The sequence below is a fragment of the Toxorhynchites rutilus genome, chromosome 3 (genome assembly GCF_029784135.1).
Source record: "Toxorhynchites rutilus septentrionalis strain SRP chromosome 3, ASM2978413v1, whole genome shotgun sequence".
Classification (NCBI taxonomy): Eukaryota; Metazoa; Arthropoda; class Insecta; order Diptera; family Culicidae; genus Toxorhynchites; species Toxorhynchites rutilus.
Genome location: NC_073746.1, coordinates 136216170 through 136235818, shown reverse-complemented (window position 1 = coordinate 136235818; position 19649 = coordinate 136216170). Strand labels below are relative to the sequence as shown.

General features: G+C 37.2%; 1 protein-coding gene across 21 annotated transcripts in view; it reads left to right on the top strand.

Moving 5' to 3' along the window:
* LOC129778134 (sodium/hydrogen exchanger 3) overlaps positions 1-19649 on the top strand; it is a 195809-nt gene that overhangs the window by 72020 nt on the left and 104140 nt on the right. For 19 of the 21 annotated variants that reach the window (XR_008743378.1, XM_055784847.1, XM_055784846.1 and 16 more), the window contains exons 2-3: positions 821-1707; positions 9538-9841. Coding sequence is in view for 20 of the 21 variants with exons in the window: in XM_055784847.1 (XP_055640822.1) it covers positions 1162-1707; positions 9538-9841 (850 nt within the window). In the remaining variant the exon portion in view is untranslated. Of the gene's footprint in view, positions 1-623; positions 754-820; positions 1708-9537; positions 9842-19649 lie in introns of those variants that run through there. The other 2 variants (XM_055784854.1, XM_055784848.1) reach the window with 2 other exon arrangements.

The following is a 19649-nucleotide window of genomic DNA, read 5'->3' as shown; positions in this document are numbered from 1 at the left end:
CCGAGATCGCCCAATCCTGGATTGTATGTGTTATATGTATATTAGCAATCTTGGAATAAGTTTTTGGATACGGTTTTCATTATTTTTGCGGATACAGACTATTACCATACACAGTATAATGGTTGTTGACACTTTTTTATACTCTGCTATTCCTCTCGCTGGCATCGCATATAGACTCAGCTAGTAATAAATATCATTCTACCTTAGATATAAGCATATAAGCCTCTAAAAGCAATTCAGTGTCGAACAACTTTACTTCAGAACGACCCCAGCGGACGAACACTGCTAATTGCCAAATATATAAAAACCACTTATCGATTGCAAAATGGACTGTTTAGGTATCCATCAACTTCGGGGGGAGGAACATATTTCCCCCGATGATGACATCTCGAGGGCACACTTAGAACTACAACGACAAAGCAATGTTTGAGCGGGCTCCGGTCGTCAGCAGAAGGGCGCGTGACTAAACTTCACGACACGTTCCCGTAGCTCTTCAATCTTGATAAGATGAATCAAACGATTTCATGCTTTCATGGTCTTATCAATTTGTTCAGTCGGGGGTAGTGTACCATTTCATTGAAAAAAAAATGAAATTGCTTCAATCGAGTTCAGATCCATTCCATCGATGACACAGTTAAGCTTTGTTTCTCCTCTGGTTTGTTTTCAATTTGGAGCACCGATATCTCGCAATTAAACGGGTGCTCTGGAATGTTAGCAGGTTGCGGTTTAATTGGGGCACAGTGCTTTTTAACTGTTTGTAGTGTAATAATTTGAGGAAAATATAAATATTAATATTTTGTTTACATTTCTATCCTTTCAGAGCATTCCTGGCCGAACATTAGCAGTGATAGAAAAAAAGGCGCACACAAACATTCAATCAAACCAAACATGATTGCTAAATAAAACGAACGAGCGGAAGATCAAACGGAACATAAATCTGCACACATCGTCCCTCAGCCACATAGGAATACATTATTAGGATATCCAATCGATTGCTCACAGCAAGCGACATAGTGGCAGCCGACGGTAGCCAGGGAAAAACAGTGCGGTCGTCAACTGGGGGCTGAACGGCTGGCATTCTATTTCGCTTCCATCGCTGTCAATAACAGATCTGACCACGGATCATTGCCGGCATTGTTACGGGGAGGAAGTTGCGTAACCATGGCACTCTCGCTCCAGCAAGAAGTCAATCTGTCACGTCGGGCATGTGGGATCCGTAGTGGTCACTGCCGCCGTTCCAGTTCTGATGCACAACAACAACAGCAGCTGAACCACACTCTTGGTGCTAATGAAACGCCTGCAGAATCAATCCATGAAATCGCTTTTAATCAAAAGTACGCCGGAATCAGTGAGATCGGTAGTGATGTTAAGGAAAAGCTTTTACTTGAAAGTGTGCCGCAATCAGTGGGATACGGTCCCCGGGCTGCAGAAGTGAGGAATAATTCCCGAGTGCAGCGAAAAATGTTCAATTGTGATTTGATTGCGCAAATTTTCCTAATAGTTAAAGTATTAGTGGTGAGCCGTTTCCGATTTAACGCGAGTGGTATTTACAAGCGTCCGGTGCGGTCCAGTAGGAGCAATAGTTTTAGTATGTATTTAGCGAAAATGGGCGCGTGCGTGGTGCTGGTCAGCTTTCTGCTGTCGGACAGTGGTTTCGCGTTAGCCAGACCCAACCGGGCAGGAAACGAGCCGGAATCAGTGGCTGCGGTGAGTATTAATGTTCTTTTGGCTAGTGCTTTGCGGTGCCATTATTGGAGATATTCAATTGATCAAATGACTTTTTGTTCGTGGACAGAATTAGCGATTGCTATGTCTAACACTGAGCAGCACATTTTTGCTCTACGTTCGTGTATAACGAAGTATTTTAACGTAGGACTTCGTATTCATTTCCGATCACGGTGTAAGTTTAATGTTTCGAAAGAGAAAACGTTATATTGTAGGTTAAAGGTTCTAATACGTCTTTGCCGGCTCAACGATATGATAATCACTTAATTTGAAGGATAATGTCTGAGAGATATATGCTGGTTACTTATTGATCCAAAAATGTATTTCAATGGCTCAAAAAGTGCATTGAAAGTAAACTATTACAGTAAAACAGTATGCATTCTGTTTTATGTATACTGAGAATTTATGTTTTTGAAGAAAATGCTTTATTTATCATCTAAATTCATGCCTTCAAAATAGGCTTCTTCCGAAGCAATACACTGTTTTCAACGAACAATCCAGTCATCGAAACATATTTAATAGCTGTATTCAAGAATTGCCTTCACTCCATCTCTTCTCGGTTCTCTTTTAATGCCTTATGACATTAATACTCCTGTGTTTTGGACATAGTTGAGTCACTAAATGTATTCGGCAATATTTTCAACATTTCGGCACAATAAATATTGTTTGCAACACAAAATTTCACACAATATCTTTGACCAATAGAATACCGAGCAATAAAAGTTAACATGTTCTTCACATGTTGAGCCCCACATCGGTCCCTGGGGACTGACATTGAGCTTTTCGTTAGATAAGCGTTGATAACTGGGACTGACAGTTACAAAATGAGAAAATAAAAAACACAATAAAAGTCAATATAAGTCAAAGCCAAAGAGAATTCTTAGCTGAGACGAATCTCAAGAAACCAATATGATTACGTTTCTGGAAGAAACCGACATCCTCGATAAAATTTAATTTAACTGACGGAGACGAATGAATCGAAAGATTTGAAGTCTCCGTGAACAAACACAGAAGAAGATGAAACGATCAATTCACTCACATGGTCAGTGTTAAGTCGGACCATGACCGGACCATGTGACATTTTTATGTTTTCGAGAAAAACGAACTTGAAGTTCAGTTCAGTGTTCTGCAATTTTCGAAGCGTTCAATTTTTTCGTTCAGTTTCGTTCCCAGGAATGTTAGCTACCCTCGAACAATGCTGTGAGGTATGATAATTGCAACAAAAAAAAACATCAAGTGATACGCCCAAAACAGACAGTTATTCGGCTTCCTATATGCACATGGTTCACTCTGACTTAACCAATGAAGCACATTTTAAGAGTGTATAATACAGCCATGGTAATTTTGTTCATTATCGCAAATTATTAGACCCGTATTTTTTTATTTTTCATTAGGGTACATTTTAGGGTAATCCGAAATATCAAAATTTTCCTCTTTTTTTTTTTTTTTCAAAAAATGGCTTTTTTTTTAAATCATAACTTTTGAACTACTGGACCGATTCCGATGAACAACATATCAAATTCAACCCAAACAGCAGACATACTTCTTTAAAAAATACAATGCTTGCGAAAAAAATGGATTTTTGTTTTTGTAATTATTGATTGTTGTTTTCCATGGTTTACATGGTCTCGGGACCGAGAGCGCTATATTTTTATATGATTTCTTGAAAGCTGAGGATTTTTTACATAACATATCCAGAAATCAGACAGACGTCATTTTTTGTTCTTGAGTTATGATTTTTCAAAATTTACCGATGGATCGAAAAATCAATTTTACCCCTTTTTTCCACAACAAAAAATCATAACTTTTGAACTACTGGACCGATTCAAAAACAATCAATAGGGTGACACGGGGTGAGTTGGACATACGGGGTGATTTGGACCACCCCATTATCTCAAAAAGTACGGCTCAACTTGGATTTTTTATAATGTCATCTTCATTCATTAATGAACCGTATGTAACTAACGTAGAAAAACTTTGGTAAAATTCGACAGGTGGAAGGAAATGGTAGCATGAACACAGCAAGCACTTTGATTGTCAGAAAATGTGAATTTTCCGATCGTGGTTTTAAGGTTTTTCCCGCTGATTAAACAAACTTTTGGTGTATTGTGCAGTATAGTTCTGTTCGCCTACAGAAGAGGAACAATTTGATGCAGCGAAACTTTAAGTTTGATAACAATAAGTAAAATTATTTGCATTTTAATTTTTGCATGTTGTGTGGGGTGATATGGACACGTTTTTGTGGGGAGAATTGGTCCTACAAATTTGAGGTTTTTCTTTGGTCTAATTGATTCCAGATGCAGCTGAATTACAAAAAGAGGATGGGCAGACAACGTTGGAAGAAGGAGGAGCTTGAAAGAGCAACGCAGGCCATCAAGATCGGTTTTTTTGACGAAGCATCGAAACTGTTTGAAAGTGCTCGAACAACAGTGAAAAAATCCATGCAGAATTCGAGATGGTCTCAATCCAATTTTTCTGGTCTGGAATATGTCCAAGACACCTGGTATCGATCCCAGAACACTATTACTGATTGTAACATTATTCCAAAATACTTTACATAAACATATGTATGTTTTTTTCGATGAAACACATACTGGACCAAATTACCCCACAGACAGTCCAAATCACCCCGAATCAAATTTTAATGTCCAAAAATCATCTCTTTTATTTTATGATATATTTGGTAGGTTGAAGCTTGATATAATGATTAAACATCATTGATTGAGAGAACACAAGTGTAGCTTAGTATACAATGTGACATTTTTTATTTAGACCGTATTGGTTTGGAAATATTAGGCGATTTGTTTAGGTGGTCCAAATTCCCCCCTTTTCTACTAATCACGAAAACAAAATGCAATTCATAACTAGAATAGTTATTAGCTGATGAATTGAGGAGGTTCAAAAAAAAAGTAGCGCCATGGCGTACACGATTCCAGCGCTTCTGGTTATCTAAAACCCAAAAATCGAACAGATTCTGAATCAGTAAAGATATCGCTATCGCATGAACCTCGGACAAGTCAAAAACAATCTTTTTGGACAAAATGACAGCCATTAGAAAAACAAAATGTGGTTTAAAACGTTTTTTCTCACGTTTCCCAATTTTTTAAAAATATTTAAATTTGAAAAATATAATATTTTAGAGGTTCATGCGATAGAGAGATGCCTACAGATTGTATCTATAAAAATTCGACATGAATCGGTTCAGTAGAACTTGAGATATTGTGTACGCCAGTTTGATAAAACTAGTTTCGAGAAAAATGCGTTTGAAGTTCATTGTTATGGCCGTGTCAGGTTAGATACTGCATCCCTTAAATGGCTTTATCTTGGTAAATAATGGGATTTTCGATAAGTTCTTTCTAGGGTATATTCTTGAATGCCTAATCTACGGAAATATGAAGCAAACATTTTTTGATTTTTTCAAATTTCTAGACTAGAATACTGCCTTGAAGTCAAAAAGTCCAATGAGCTCAAATAAAGAAACAAACGGGATAAAAAAACTAATTGGCTTCGATATGTTGATCATCGGAATCCGGTAGTTCAAAAGTAATGAATTTTAGAAAAAAAATATTTTCGAAAAAAAAGGAAAAAAAGGCACCCTAATAAAAAAATTGAAATATTTTGCGATAAAGAACAAACTTCCGCTTTTCACGTAAATCTGAGAACCACTAAACGGACTCCTGATTCTTAAGGAGGAAACGTTTCTATGGTGAAAAGACACTCCTCTCTCTAAGGGGGGTGGGTTGTTGCAATACAAATGAAGCATACATTTCTGCATAACTCAAGGAGGTTTTAGGGGACAATAAATGTTTCTATGGTAGTTCGACACACATACTCCCTCTCTAAGGGGAAGGGGGCTACCATACAAATGAAACACAAACTTCTGCATAACTCGAGAACTAATGAAGCAAACGGAGCCAAATTTGGGATGAGAGGATTTTTGGGTACGAGATATGTTTCTATGATGGATCCTCTGGAATGGATAGGGTGTTTCATAAAACTATTACTCATATTTCAATCAAACATATTCCAACCAAACATGACAATTGGAAATTTCCGGAAAACTGTGAAGGGAAATGGGAAAATTCCAAAAATTCAATTCCCTTATGTTCCACAATTACATAGTGACAAGCTTTGTTAGTTTGCGCTAACGAAATTGATTTTTATTCGAAAGTGGAAATGGATTTCAATGTGATAGAAAGCATTCCTATATCTTCTTATATCTACACAGCCATTCCATGTATTTCAAACCGATATAGTGGTTCTCAGATTGTCGTGAAAAGTGGTAGATTTGTTCTTTACAACAAAATATTAGATCCGTATTTTTTTATTTTTCATTAGGGTGCCTATTTCAGTTCAGGGCGGTCCGAAAAATCAATTTTTTCGCCTTTTCCCTAAAATCACTTTTTTTGAAAATTCATAACTTTTGAACTGCTGGACCGATCCAAATGATCGATATGTCAAACTTAAGCCAATTACTTAGTCTTTTTTTGGAAAAATATTGAACCGATAAAAAAATCAAATCTCTGATTTTTGGATATATTATGTTAAAAACCTCATCTTTCCAGGAAAAATATAAAAAATATAGCGCCCTCTAGTACGAAGCCATGATAACATCAAAAATCAAATACAATCAATAATTGCGAAAAAAAAATCCAACTTTTTTGCAAGTATAATATTTTCTTTTATATATCAACTCATTGTCTTTAATTTGATATGTCGATCGTACAAATCGGTTCAGCAGGTCAAAAGATATGAATTTTTGAAAAAAGGAATTTTTGGAAAACAGGCGAAAAAATTGATTTTTCGGACCACCCTAAAATGGAAATAAGTACGCTAATGAAAAAATTAAAAAATACGGGTCTAATATTTTGAGATATAACACACAAATATAACACTTTTTGCGAAAATCTAAGAAACACTATATCGGTTTGACATGGAATGGCGGTATATAAATCAAAATGGATTGCCGAATGTGTTGATAAGAGCAAAACTCGAGGAAGGAATTGTCCGATTTAGGGCTGTCTTTATTCTGTCATATTTTCTGTATCAAACATTTATTCCATGTAACGGAGAAACATGTTATTTGCAAGTGGTTGAAAAATCTTGAACGAGAATTGTGTCTGAAATCTGATATTATAATGACGAGTTTTGGTAGAAGAACTAGGTATTTTATAGTGAAAGGTAATTTTAAAGGGTAGACTAGAAGATCAATCAATGAAAAGTTTTGCAATTAGACCATGAACATTCGCTTAGTAAGGAAATGTGAATCTTTGAAGGTATTTTGGGAGATTCAGAGTTGAACTTCGGATAATCCCCCAAGTTTCAGGTGGACTGGGAAATAAATACCGTCGCGATTGATGGTCAACTATAAACTAAACTTTGTTTACAATTTATTATTTCACTTTAAAATGGGTAATCGGTCCGGATGAACGAGCAAGCCAATGGCCGTCATCATCGGGTGGAGAACTGGTGTGTGTAGAGATGCTGCGCTAGTGGTAGATCACCGGCACGATAAAATGATCGTGTCCGCCACAGTATTGATAACAAAAAATAAATTTTGGGCGGGACGAAGTTTGCATGGTCAGCTAGTTCAATATACAAATAATTGACACATGGTCCACTCTGTGTGCACATGGTATAGAGCAGTGGCGTCGAGTGAAACTTTTGCACCTGGGGCGCAAGAATTAATTTGCATTCCTTCTTTCGCCAGAAAAGTTGAAACATTTGCACTCAGGGAAGAGTCCGTGTCACACCCGGGGCGGAAGAGTCGATTTGCACCCCTAAAATCGTGCACTCGGGGGCAGTCCGCCCCCTCCGCACCCACCAGTCGACGCCACTGATATGGAGCCATATCGCCATGGTTAATAGCACATGGTCCGCTCTGACTACATACTATGAAGGGTTTTCGTTGATCAATCATAACAATTTCGACTCGTTATTCCTGCTGTATGCATGGTTTTCAAATCCGATAAATATAGGGTGTAGCTTACGAAATGCTTAACCTAATAGAATCAATAATTCATTTTTTTAAATTTTTGTGACTTGGTCCCCTCTGACTCAAAACCGAGCACATAAAATAACGCTACCTTGTTGGCATTCAACGCCCGAATTTGGACATAATTGTTTCCAACCAAATCCAATAAATCCAGATGCGCAATGACATGAAAATCGATGTGTTGTTTCCACCAAACAAAATTGCGCTGCTGCCATACAAATCAAACACAAATTTCTGCATTACTCGAGAATTAATCATGCAAACGAAACCAAATCTGCATTATTCGAGAGTTAAAAACGAAACCAAATTAGGTATGTTAGGGTTTGTGGATGCTACAAATGTTTTTATGGCGGTTAGACACTTCTCCCTCTCTAAGGGGGTACAAATGAAACACAAATTTCTGTATACTCAGGAACCAATCAGCAAATCGAGTCAAGTTTGGCATATGGAGGTTTTGTGGGGCACAAAACTTTTCTATGGTGAATTGATACTCATCCCCCCTCTTTAGAGGGGGGCTGCCATACGAATTAAACACAAATTTCTGTATAACTCGAAAACTAATCATGAAATGGAACCAAATTTGGCATGCGGAGGTTTTTGGGTACGAGAAATGTGTTTATTATGTTTCATCTCTTCTGTGAAATGGGAAGGGTGTACCGTAAAAATAATACACATATTTCAACCAAACATATTCCAACCAAACATGACAATTGGAAAACTCTGAAGGAAAACGGGAAGATTCAGAGAATTCAATTCGCATATGTTCTACAAGTACAATTTACGATTTACGGATTAGGGAATCACAATGTGTAGCACATCAAACAAATCTCTGAATCAAGAATTTCTGGTTCAATTCGTATGCAAATCATCAGATTTCTTTTGTAGTGGAAATAGACTTTATTTCATGAAAACGTGACCTGTTTTCTGATTTGACACCCTTACAGAAAGACGTAGTCCTACGTCAATAAATGTATGTCTTGACTTCTCGAAAACCATAAAAAATATTTTTTAATTGTTTCGTTTGCAAGGAGACATTTGGTGTGCAGTCCAGTATTTTTCATAGTATTTCCAGTTCAATTGAACAACGATTCAAAACTAACGACTTTTCTAATACGACTTACGCAATAACCCATGTGTTATTCCTTTTCCTCGTTTTGGAAGACTTAGACATTTTTTTGTGAAATTCAATATAGGCAAAATAATAAGATTCAGCAGTGGCGTTATTAATTCAATGGAAAAATAGTAGTTGGAAACAACCGATGAGACGAACCCTCTTTTTTCATTTTTCATGCCAACGTTCGCGTGGTATTCGTTTAATGTTTATAGTCAGAGCAGCTCGATGGACAGAGTAACGCTATCCATCGCAATGCTGTCGTAATTTGAATAACTCAATTACAAGTTCCGCGCGAGCAGGAACAATTCTCGTTTTACGATAACTGTGTTTCGGCGCCACTGAATTTCATCATGTCAGCCAAAATGGGTCACCTGAGCACGATATCGAATGCCGTACCGGTGTATAATTCATCTTAGTAACACACCGCCCGACATAATGGAGTTTGAACTATGATAAATGAACAACTTGATACACTGCAATTCCGTTTGTGTTTCCCCGTTTTACGTCTCCCGCATCAAATCTGCCGCATCAGGTGAAGGTATGAAAATGAAGAGTGTTGTCAACGATGTTCAACACCTTTGGCGATGAACTCCATAAATTGCTCACGTTAAGCAAATCATAAATCAAACGCATCTTCAAAGTTTAAATAATATTATTATTGATATCACCCTGTGCTAATTGATTCCCCATTCTCCATTTGCAGGCATCCGAGCATTTAGTCGGGGCGGATCTGGTTACGCCTAATCCGGGTATGCATTTCGGTTCCCTGGGACCGAGCGAAAGTCAATTGAAGCGTTCTGCTGAACTAGCATCTATTATATCGTCAACAGTGCCGTCCGACGGTAGTGGCGGTACATCGAAGCAGGATGAAACCCACAGCTCTGACGGTGGCCACGGCGAAGGTCACGAAGTGGAACGATACCCGGTGGCGCAGGTGGAGTTCTCACGCGTCGAGACGCCCTTCGTGATCGGGGTGTGGATTTTGTCGGCCAGTATTGCGAAAATTGGTAAGTGGGTAATACTGTATGTAATAAATCAAAATCTGAGTGTGCAGCATATGTTTGAAAACAATGCCCATCTGCTATGTAAATTATGCTACTTAGGCTATCAAAAGAGCTAATCATGGGCAATTCGTTTATCCAGTAGGGTATGATTATATTATTATCGTACTCTTTAATATGACGACAAAGCATAAACATGTTTACCAGCAAGGGTGGCAAATGATAACGGTTCAAATGCAACCGTTTCACTGTTTACATAAATCGCGTGGATGGTCGCGTGGCCTGTGGTAGTCTCTGTTTATTGAAAACATAAAGTGTTTACAAACCATGCATCTCCAACGTTGCTCTTTTTTGTTGCTCGGCTTCACATTTCGTTCTGTGCAGATTTTTTGTTTTGTTCAGACTTGGTAGACATAATAGCTTTATGTATTTTTCGATTGGTCTAGCGACGTATGCAATCAAAAGTGTTGATAAATTTGATCATATGTCAAATGGATGCACAACGTCATCTTCAAAGTTATTAAAAACATTCGGTTGACAAAATAAACATAGATGCCAAGTTATTTTCCAGAAATAAATATTTCCATGTATTGCCGGTATTTGACATGCTCTCGTCCCAGTAAAGCTTTAAAATAAATTGATTCTTTGATGTGAGCGACTGTGCCCGGCAGCTGTGGACCCTGTCTCCAGTAAATATCGTTATTTGCCGAGCACGAAACAGCCCCATAAAATGCTACAATTAATGAGCCACCCAACCGCTCCGAAAATGTGTTTGAACGATAGTGCACCTGTCGTCGTTATGTGACGATTGAGGTGACCTTTGAAGTGTGAATCTGTAGCTCCTGACGAGCAGGGATAAACAAAAACAAAACACGAAGCTTGAGTTTGGAACCATATTCTCACGTATTACATTCCCGGGCGCGAATAACCGCAACGTTCGCGGTTTATATTTTAAGTGTTGCACGTGAACGGGTCGATTACTGTGAGATTACTTCGCTGTTTCGATAATCGTCTCCAAATGGAGCATTTACAACTTCAATCTAATCTGTTCGTTGTGTCGCTTTGCCGTATCGAATTTCATTCGGCTCGTATGTGAATTGTTTATCTGTAATGCACTGATTTTATAATATGACCGGACGGCGCGATAGCGATATTGAGTCTCTCATTATTAAGGTTCGTCAATAATGATTGGATCTAAAGGTTCACGTCTTTGAGATTTGGGTTCCTAGTTCCTAACACTCATTAACGAAGGCTTACTAGGAGACCAAGGGCACCAAAATACAAGGGATGGAAAGCACAATCTAATGATGAATCTTCGACTTGATTGTTGAATGTTTTGATAACATTAGTTCTGAGATGAGGTTCAGACAATTCCTCTCGAAACCATAATTTAAAACGAAAACGCAAGTCAACAAAATTATTACCTGCGAGATAAAAAATTATAGAATATTTGGAATAAAACTCTTTCATACTAATGCTTGTTAGCCCTGTCAAGAACCGATGAATGAACGCTTGCAACGATTCGCAAAGCAATCAAAAGCCAGTTTTAACAGACTGTTAAATTAACTCACAGCATGAACATGTACTGTTGTTTGATCGCTGTCTGGAGCGACACAGAATCCCTAAACCTCTAGAATATCCAAGTAGTTTTCCAGTATCTCTTAGAAAAATTATTTCTCCAACGCTTCCAAAAACAGCTCCATTCTCCAACGAAAAAATCCACAAATTATGCTATGCAGCACCAGTAACCTAAAATCAGAGCCGAATCGGTTGTGGGGTGGTGATGGCAGCAAATAATTTTCACCTTCATTTTCAACACAGCTCTCATCGCTGGTTAATACTTTCTTCACATCCGGCTTGAAATGCTCTACGCTTTGACAACGGAAATAATGCTCGAGTTCACGAAAATTGTATGACCGATTGGAAAAAATTGTCACAAATACGTCATTCACGATTCTTTCAGCTAGCAAACATGCGGCAGTGGCAGCTAGGCTTTTTAAAAGGTCGAGACTTTAGTTCAGTTTTACAAATTGGTCTTTTTCGAGGCTACAGGCGAATAAACTGATAATGTTTTTTTAAAGCCTTTTTAATTCAAAACATCACCATCACAAAAAAGTCCGAACACGCTCTTAAACTCACGAAAGTTCACTTCCGATAGTGATTTTTTTTCGACGTAGCATTACCTCTTTCATTAAGGGTCACGTTTCAATGAAATATATTTAACGTTAAAAAAATTATTTTGCTGCGAACGGAATTTGATGATTTGCATACCAATTGAATCGGAAATTCTCTATGACTTGTTTGCTATACCTTACATTACAATCTCATAGTCTGAAAATTGTTTAAATTGATGAAAATTGGAAGCATTTCTATTTTTCCATACATTTGTTCTGTTTATTTGTGTGCTTCTCTATCCGTGCTGTCTATAATGGGCAACTGATGCAGCCGCGAGAATAGAACCTCAAACTTCTGACCTAGAGTTCTGGAATAATGTTTTATTATTTTTTTTATTCCATCTGTTTATTTTATTATGCTCATTAAGCAATTCAGCTGTAACAGAGCCGACTTTCTTCGTGTTCATTTTTATTTTACGATACTTTTGTTGTATGTTATACAGTAGCCATTTTTGGCATGAGAGTATTCCTATCTTATCGATACACATTTTTATCTATTACACAGTAGCCATTTAGGCGTAAGAGTATTTCTATTCTATCGATACACGTGTTGCCTTTTTTCGGCGTCAGAATATTTTTATTGCTTCAATTTTCATAGTTTGGACCATACAAACAGCGGGACTGCTGATATGAGGCTTCCATTGTTGTGTTATTAATAGTAACAATTACCGATGCAGCAGACCGTAATTTGAGCGGTAAAGGACTGGGATTACCGTTACATAATGATTGTTGCATGGATGAAGTAGCTATAATAACACACAAAGATGATCAGTTGAGAGCCCTGAGTTATGAGCTCATGATCGTTCGCTTAGTAGCGGACACGCAGCCAATTAGGCTACGAAGACTCCAATGAAGATGTTTTATAAGATCGTACCTGCTATGTAATAACATAGCAGATAAAAATATTCCTGAATTGAGCGTTCTAGTAGATCATTTTAGCTATGACTACTGCGACTTTTGGAAATCTCGTTATGCAAATGCATGTAAAAATTACAAAATTTTTAATAAGAAGCTTTTTGGTAAATATCAAATTCGAGTTCAGCGCAAATTAAAGTTCAACCCGAGAAGTTTTTGGAGACATGTTGATACACAGAGGAACGAATCTGGTTTACCATCTGTCATGACTGACGAACAAGACGCAGCCTCTACGATACCTGACACAGCTAACTTATTCCGTCAACAATTCAGTCATGTTTTCGAAACTGAAACGATAGGTCACAACCTCATTCAAAAACCAATTGTAAATACTCCAATTCTACCTACCTGAAAGCATCATCTTGCCCTGGTTCTGATGGAATTCCATACATTGTTTTAGAACGCTGCGCTGATAGTTTGTCTTCACTGTTATGAACATTGTTCAACCGCTCTATACAATGTGGAATTTTCCTCAAAGCATGAAAACAGTCCTATGGTTTTCCTGTGTTTAAGAAAGGGAGCAAGAAACTTGTCAAAAATTACCGTGGAATTGCTTGCTTTTGTGCCTTTTCCAAACTATTCGAAGTAACTGACCGGTCGTACGATATGTGTGAAAATAAGTGACTTTATATCACCCCCATTTGGAGTAACATCGGGCGTTCCACAGGGAAGCCACCTAGGACCCTAATTTTCCTACTGTACCTCAACGATGTCAACCTAATATTAGAATGTAAGAAGATTTCTTGTGCGGATGACTGTAAACTTTTTATGCGCGTGGAGAACTACGAAGACGCAGTGGTTTTACAAGGACAATTAACAATTTTTGCCGGTTGGTGTGAAGCCAATCGTATGTCGCTCAAGGCTTCAAAGTGCTCTATCATCCTTCTCTCAGAAACGATCAACGATACGATTCGATTATCAGCTTCATGGATCGATGTTGAATAGAACTACAAACATTGAGGACCTAGGAATCATTTTAGATTCGAAACTAACGCTCCAAGAACATACTTTATACGTTGTTTCCAAGGCATCAAAAGCTCTTGGTTTTATGTTTCGTATCACCTAACATTTCACCGACATACAATGCCTCAAAGCTCTATACTGTTCGCTGGTTCGCTTGATCTTGGAGTACTCATCCGTAGTTTGGGATCTTTATTACGACAACAGCATCCAAAGAATTGAGTCCGTCCTACGCAAATTTGTACGCTTCGTTCTACGTCCATTACCCTGGAATGATCCTCAGAACCTCCCCAGCTACGAAGATCGCTGCAAGCTTTCGGTATTAAATCTGCTCTGTGAGCGACGCAATACAGCGAAAGCTCTGTTTGTTTTCGATCTCTTACAAGGGAATATCGATTGTCCAGAAGTACTACGGCAAATAAATTTAAATACCAACTTTATATTCGGAGAAGTGCTGCAGTACAAGTGCATGTCCCATGCAAGAAAAAAGATGATAAACCGACGGAGCTAAGTTTGGAGAATAAGGCGGGACCAATAAAGTTTCCCAGCTAAGGATTTTCAACGCGCCCTTCACGGCTTTAGCGGTATGCTATCATGCTGTAATATTAACTTACCGTGCCGTCGAGCCTATTCCGGTCTTTTTTTCTATCAATGCAAAGTTTAAATTTATCATTTCTTGTCGGTTGGTATCTGTATTTACCAAGGTGCTTCGGCCGCATTTTTTCAAATGAAAAAACAAAGGTAGCGAATGCCTAAAATGCTCTTTATTCGGAACTTAACTAGACACTTTCAATACGCTGAGCAACCAAGTTACTTGTTGTAGAATGACATAACATATTTTTGAAATTTAATGCTAAATAAAAATAAAAATTTATAACAACTAGCCAAAGTGGGCTCCAGTTTGCAGCAGTAGAATAAACCAGTAAGAGAGCGGAAGCTTCCGAATTCCTTGCATTGGCTCGCCATGATGTAGATATTAGTTTGTTGATGATAGAATTTCTACTAGCCAATTTGCCAATGAGCTTCAGATACAGGATCATTAGCGATATTCGCGGCACCGCGTACACCATACAGGTGTCACTATACAGGTGTCACTTCAACAGCGCTGCCAATTTTTTTTTTTGATAGAATACGTGTTCATAATATTCCCTATTTCATTATTTATTCCCGTGTATTTGAATATTTCTTTTTTTCAGATTCTCTAGTTGGCTCACCCGGTGAGTCGAGATAGAATCACTCAGCTTTCAAGTTGTACATGAAATAATATGAAAAACGTGTGTTAGCGTTCGATAATTATTCAACACGCTTCTACTGAGTGAATCACGATTTTCTCGTTTGGCGTAACGAACTGTGAATTATCTCAATTATATCGTGTCGCGAGTTTCAGTCGTTCATCTTATTATTTAACAAATGACATTAATTAGTTCTATTTTTTTTGCTATACTGTCGTGTCTTTGAAGACAACAAGGGCGAGGGAGGCCCATTTGATTCACATAATTTAACGCTAGTCTATAACTACATGCTAACTGACACCACCAGATTGCATAATGGAATACATTGACAATAGTTTTACTTCAATTGAACTGTTCTCCATGAAAGAACGCTACTGAAAGTTATAAGGTAAATGATTTTGGTTTGTCCAGTCTAAAATATGATCATGGTTTGCCCACTTTTTTGAATGCTCTAATTCAGCGCTCCTGTGTCAAATAAGGTATTCGAATGTTTCAAAACATATAAATAAAATTGTCTTTTTCATGATTTACAGTAGTTTTATAGTATACTAGCTGACCCGGTAAATTTCGTCTCGCCCAAAATTTGTTTTTGTTATCAATACCTTCAAACATTCACGTTATCTTACTAAGCGCAAGTTCATGAGTCCAATCGCAGAACTGTTCATTGATTGATCTTCTAATCGACCCCGTTGAATTTACTTTTTACTATAAATTCCTAGTACTTCTACCAAAACTCATCATTATAATATCAGATTATTTTCAGACAATTCTCGTTCAAGATTTTTCAACCACTTGCAAATAACATGTTTCTCCAGTATATGGAATAAATGTTTGGTACAGAAAATATGATAGAATAGAGACAGACCCCTCCCCTCTTCTCCCCTTAGAGAGGGGGAAGGAGTGTCTATTCACCATAAAAACGTTTTGGGTCCCCTAAAACCTTCGCATGCCAAATTTGGCATTTTCTTGATTAGTTTTCGCGTTATGCAGAAATATATATATATATATATATATATATATATATATATATATATATATATATATATATATATTTATTTATTTATACATATATATATATATATATATATATATATATATATATATATATATATATATATATATATATATATATATATATATATATATATATATATATATTTATATATATATATATATATATATATATATATATATATATATATAGATATATAGATTTTTACGGAATCACATGTTTTAAAGGATTATAAATTACACCTTCTATTTGTGTCAATGCACTCCTCATTCCAGCTAACTTTTAATCGATCACCAGATGATTATTTGGCACGTATTCAGACCTTTTTCAGGATTATAACACTTACAAATATTGTAAACATCATTCTTGCACACCATTTGTATCAGATTTACAAAGCATAACCTTTAAATTAATGCATTTTGATGAACTCAATTCTGATCATGAGTTGTCCAATTCAGAAATGTTATTTTGTCCAAATGATTTTTATGGCAACCGCTTGGCGCGCTGCAATTTGTTTATTGTGTCCTTCGCATATAGCAGAAATAAAGTTTCTCTGTGTTGAGTTTGTTGAGGGTAACACTTTTAAAATGCCCAAAAAAAAAAAGGCAATATTCTGAAGAAAGCCTAAATTATGAATGGATCAATATGATGACAGTAAACTCAAGCAATGATAAATGCAACATCTACTCGTGAATTCGAATGTTTTCATTCAAAAATGGTGATTTCTAAAACCGGACAAACCATGATCAGAGGTGGTCAAACCATGAACATAATTCCTCTGCTTCGAAAATCGTTAAAAACATAAAATTTGAATAATTTCAACGCCTTTTGATAGTATTAGCAACTAGAGACTTGGGGCTTTTCAACAACCCCAAATTCGTATCGATTATGTGTGATTTTCATGATGAAAAAACGATTTGCATTTACTAGTTGCGTAAAAACACTCAAAATCGAACAAACCAAGATAATTTACCCGACTTTGCCAACTAGAAAACAGACTAACTTTGGGTGCAACATATTGCATCCTTCATTCCAATCTTTTCCGCCTACTGTGAACGATGGTTGATAATATTTCCATCTCCAAGTGCGGATGGAACGCGTTCCTAAGGCGTAAATTGTTGAGATTGTTGAGTGGTGTAATATAAAGAGGTAGGATTGCATACCTATAGCTTCATGCAACTAGTTTGTTCACAAAATTCTGGTTATTAAGTAACAGACCTACATAACTTTTGTTTACAATAATGAATAAACCACACTAAACTTCAATTTCAATACCACACTTACTGGCACTGTATACAGTGACAACCATAGCTCTGGATCTCGAGCACACTTCTCCGATGTGCAACGCAAAACATTGAAAAGAGGTGAATGATGAAGCCCGGGCGCAAAGTGCCACTTGAACAGTATCCCTTTCTCTCAACAAGTCAGTCGACGGCTGAAGTGAAAATAGAACAAAAACAACGAAAAAAAACCCTGTATTAGTTCATTGGGTGTTTTCTAGGAAGAGAAAGCCTGGCGCGGTTGAAGTTCAAGAGCTTTTTTTATGACCCCACTGCTTAGATTCGTGGTATGGACTAATTAATCGACGCGAAACGCAGTTGATGTGGAACACAAAAGATGGTGTCAAGTAGCTTTCGATTCACGACGTTCTTTGACCTGTTGGTGTACTGAGGGTATCGTTTCTTATCGTATCTCAAATTTTATTATGTTCAGTGTGAAGAGGTAGGTTGGTTTGAGAAATAAAAATAATCGTTGTAACGTCCATCGAAGTATGTTTGGGGGATTCATTATCCATCTAGCGGCTCGGATATCAAGCTGAATAATGTACGCTACACATACACCGTCCCGTCACCGTGAAGTCAACGTAAAGGAATGAAATTTCAAATATTCTCCCATGGAAATCGTATGGTAGCATTCACATACACAATCACCGGCAACTTTGACGTCGGCAAAATAAGTCCAAGAGAATAGTTGACGGGACGGTAACGGTAACGCTGTATGTGTAGCGCACCTAACATGTAAAAGATTAAGATTCCCATGACTACTTTGTCTTCATTCCATTGTTTGGACTTTGCTATTAAATCAATCAACTTTCAATCACTTTTCGATTTTTTTTTCACACATTTTTTCTAATATCTTGATCATGGCTTGACGAATGTTGTTTTTCAATTGCACAATAATTAGCACTGTTTTCTCATAGTTTCATATATTTTCCGAACTTCGTAATAGAACCCCCTTTATAGTGGACTTCTCGAAAAAAGGAATGAATTAAATATGCACTCTAGATATCAAATAAATAGTTATCAAATTATCAATTAGGAATACGAATAAAAAAAATGTCATGTTTTCATAGAATAGATTCAACGGTAACAGCTGTTTTTGCAGCGAACGAATTTTGATGATTTTCACACCAATCGAATCGGAGTGTTTCTCTAAAATATGTTTGATATGCTATACATCACAATTTCCCAATCCGCAGAAGGTTCAAATTGACGAAAATGGGAAGCACTCCTATTTCCCCACACCTTTATTCTGTGCATTATTGTGCATGCATCGAATTTTATCATTTAGTAGAATGTTGAAGCGACGCTGAAACAGGTGAATGGATCATGTGGTCAGCTGAAGATGATCATGATATCATGACCCATTTTTACCTCGTAAGAACAATATAAAACCTGGCCATTTCTTGTATTTTTTTTGTTTATGCCAAAACACGCAATGCACTGAGTATGCATCGCGAACGTTCTTTTTCTCTGATTTATTAGGGCTTCAATCTGTAAAGATAATCGCCTCTAGCCTTGCAAAAAGCCGACTTGAAGTTTAAAACCTTCTCTCTTGTAGCCTTTATTCTGATATCCCACATACATATATGGTGATTCCCTGCGATCACAGGCGATTATATATTTGTTCCATCATTCTCATTATTCCAGATTTCTAATAAACAAAAAAAACACACTATGGTCATCACTACAATCTATCTTTGGCAGGTGTGAAAAGAATAACAATACGTGCGTGTGATGCAAAAACACACAAGAACTCTCCACCAGATGACATGATAATCGACACATCCCCCTAGGAGTTGAAGAGGCATACAAAATGGCACCGCGGTGTTTGACGTCTTTCATTCACAATATACTATCACCCCTCCGTGATTTTACTCTCGGACTTCGTGTGTGTGGCATCAGAATTCAAAAAGACTGTTGAATACTGTTTGACTGGAGTGAGACTCTAATAATAATCGATTGATCGGTTCCTGCTATTATGGCGGCTTTACACTTTCAAGTTCACTCTTATCAATCCTTTTTTTTATCACATCTGTTTATTTTATTAGGCTCATTTAGCAGTTCAGCTGTAACAGAGCCGAATTTATTCAGGTACATTTTTATCTTACGATAATTTTGTTGTATATTACACAGTGACCATTCGGGCGTAAGAGTATTCCTATCTTATCGATAACCATGTCGCCTTTTTCGACGTAAGAATATTCATATTATTCGAATGTTAACATTCGGGCCATACAT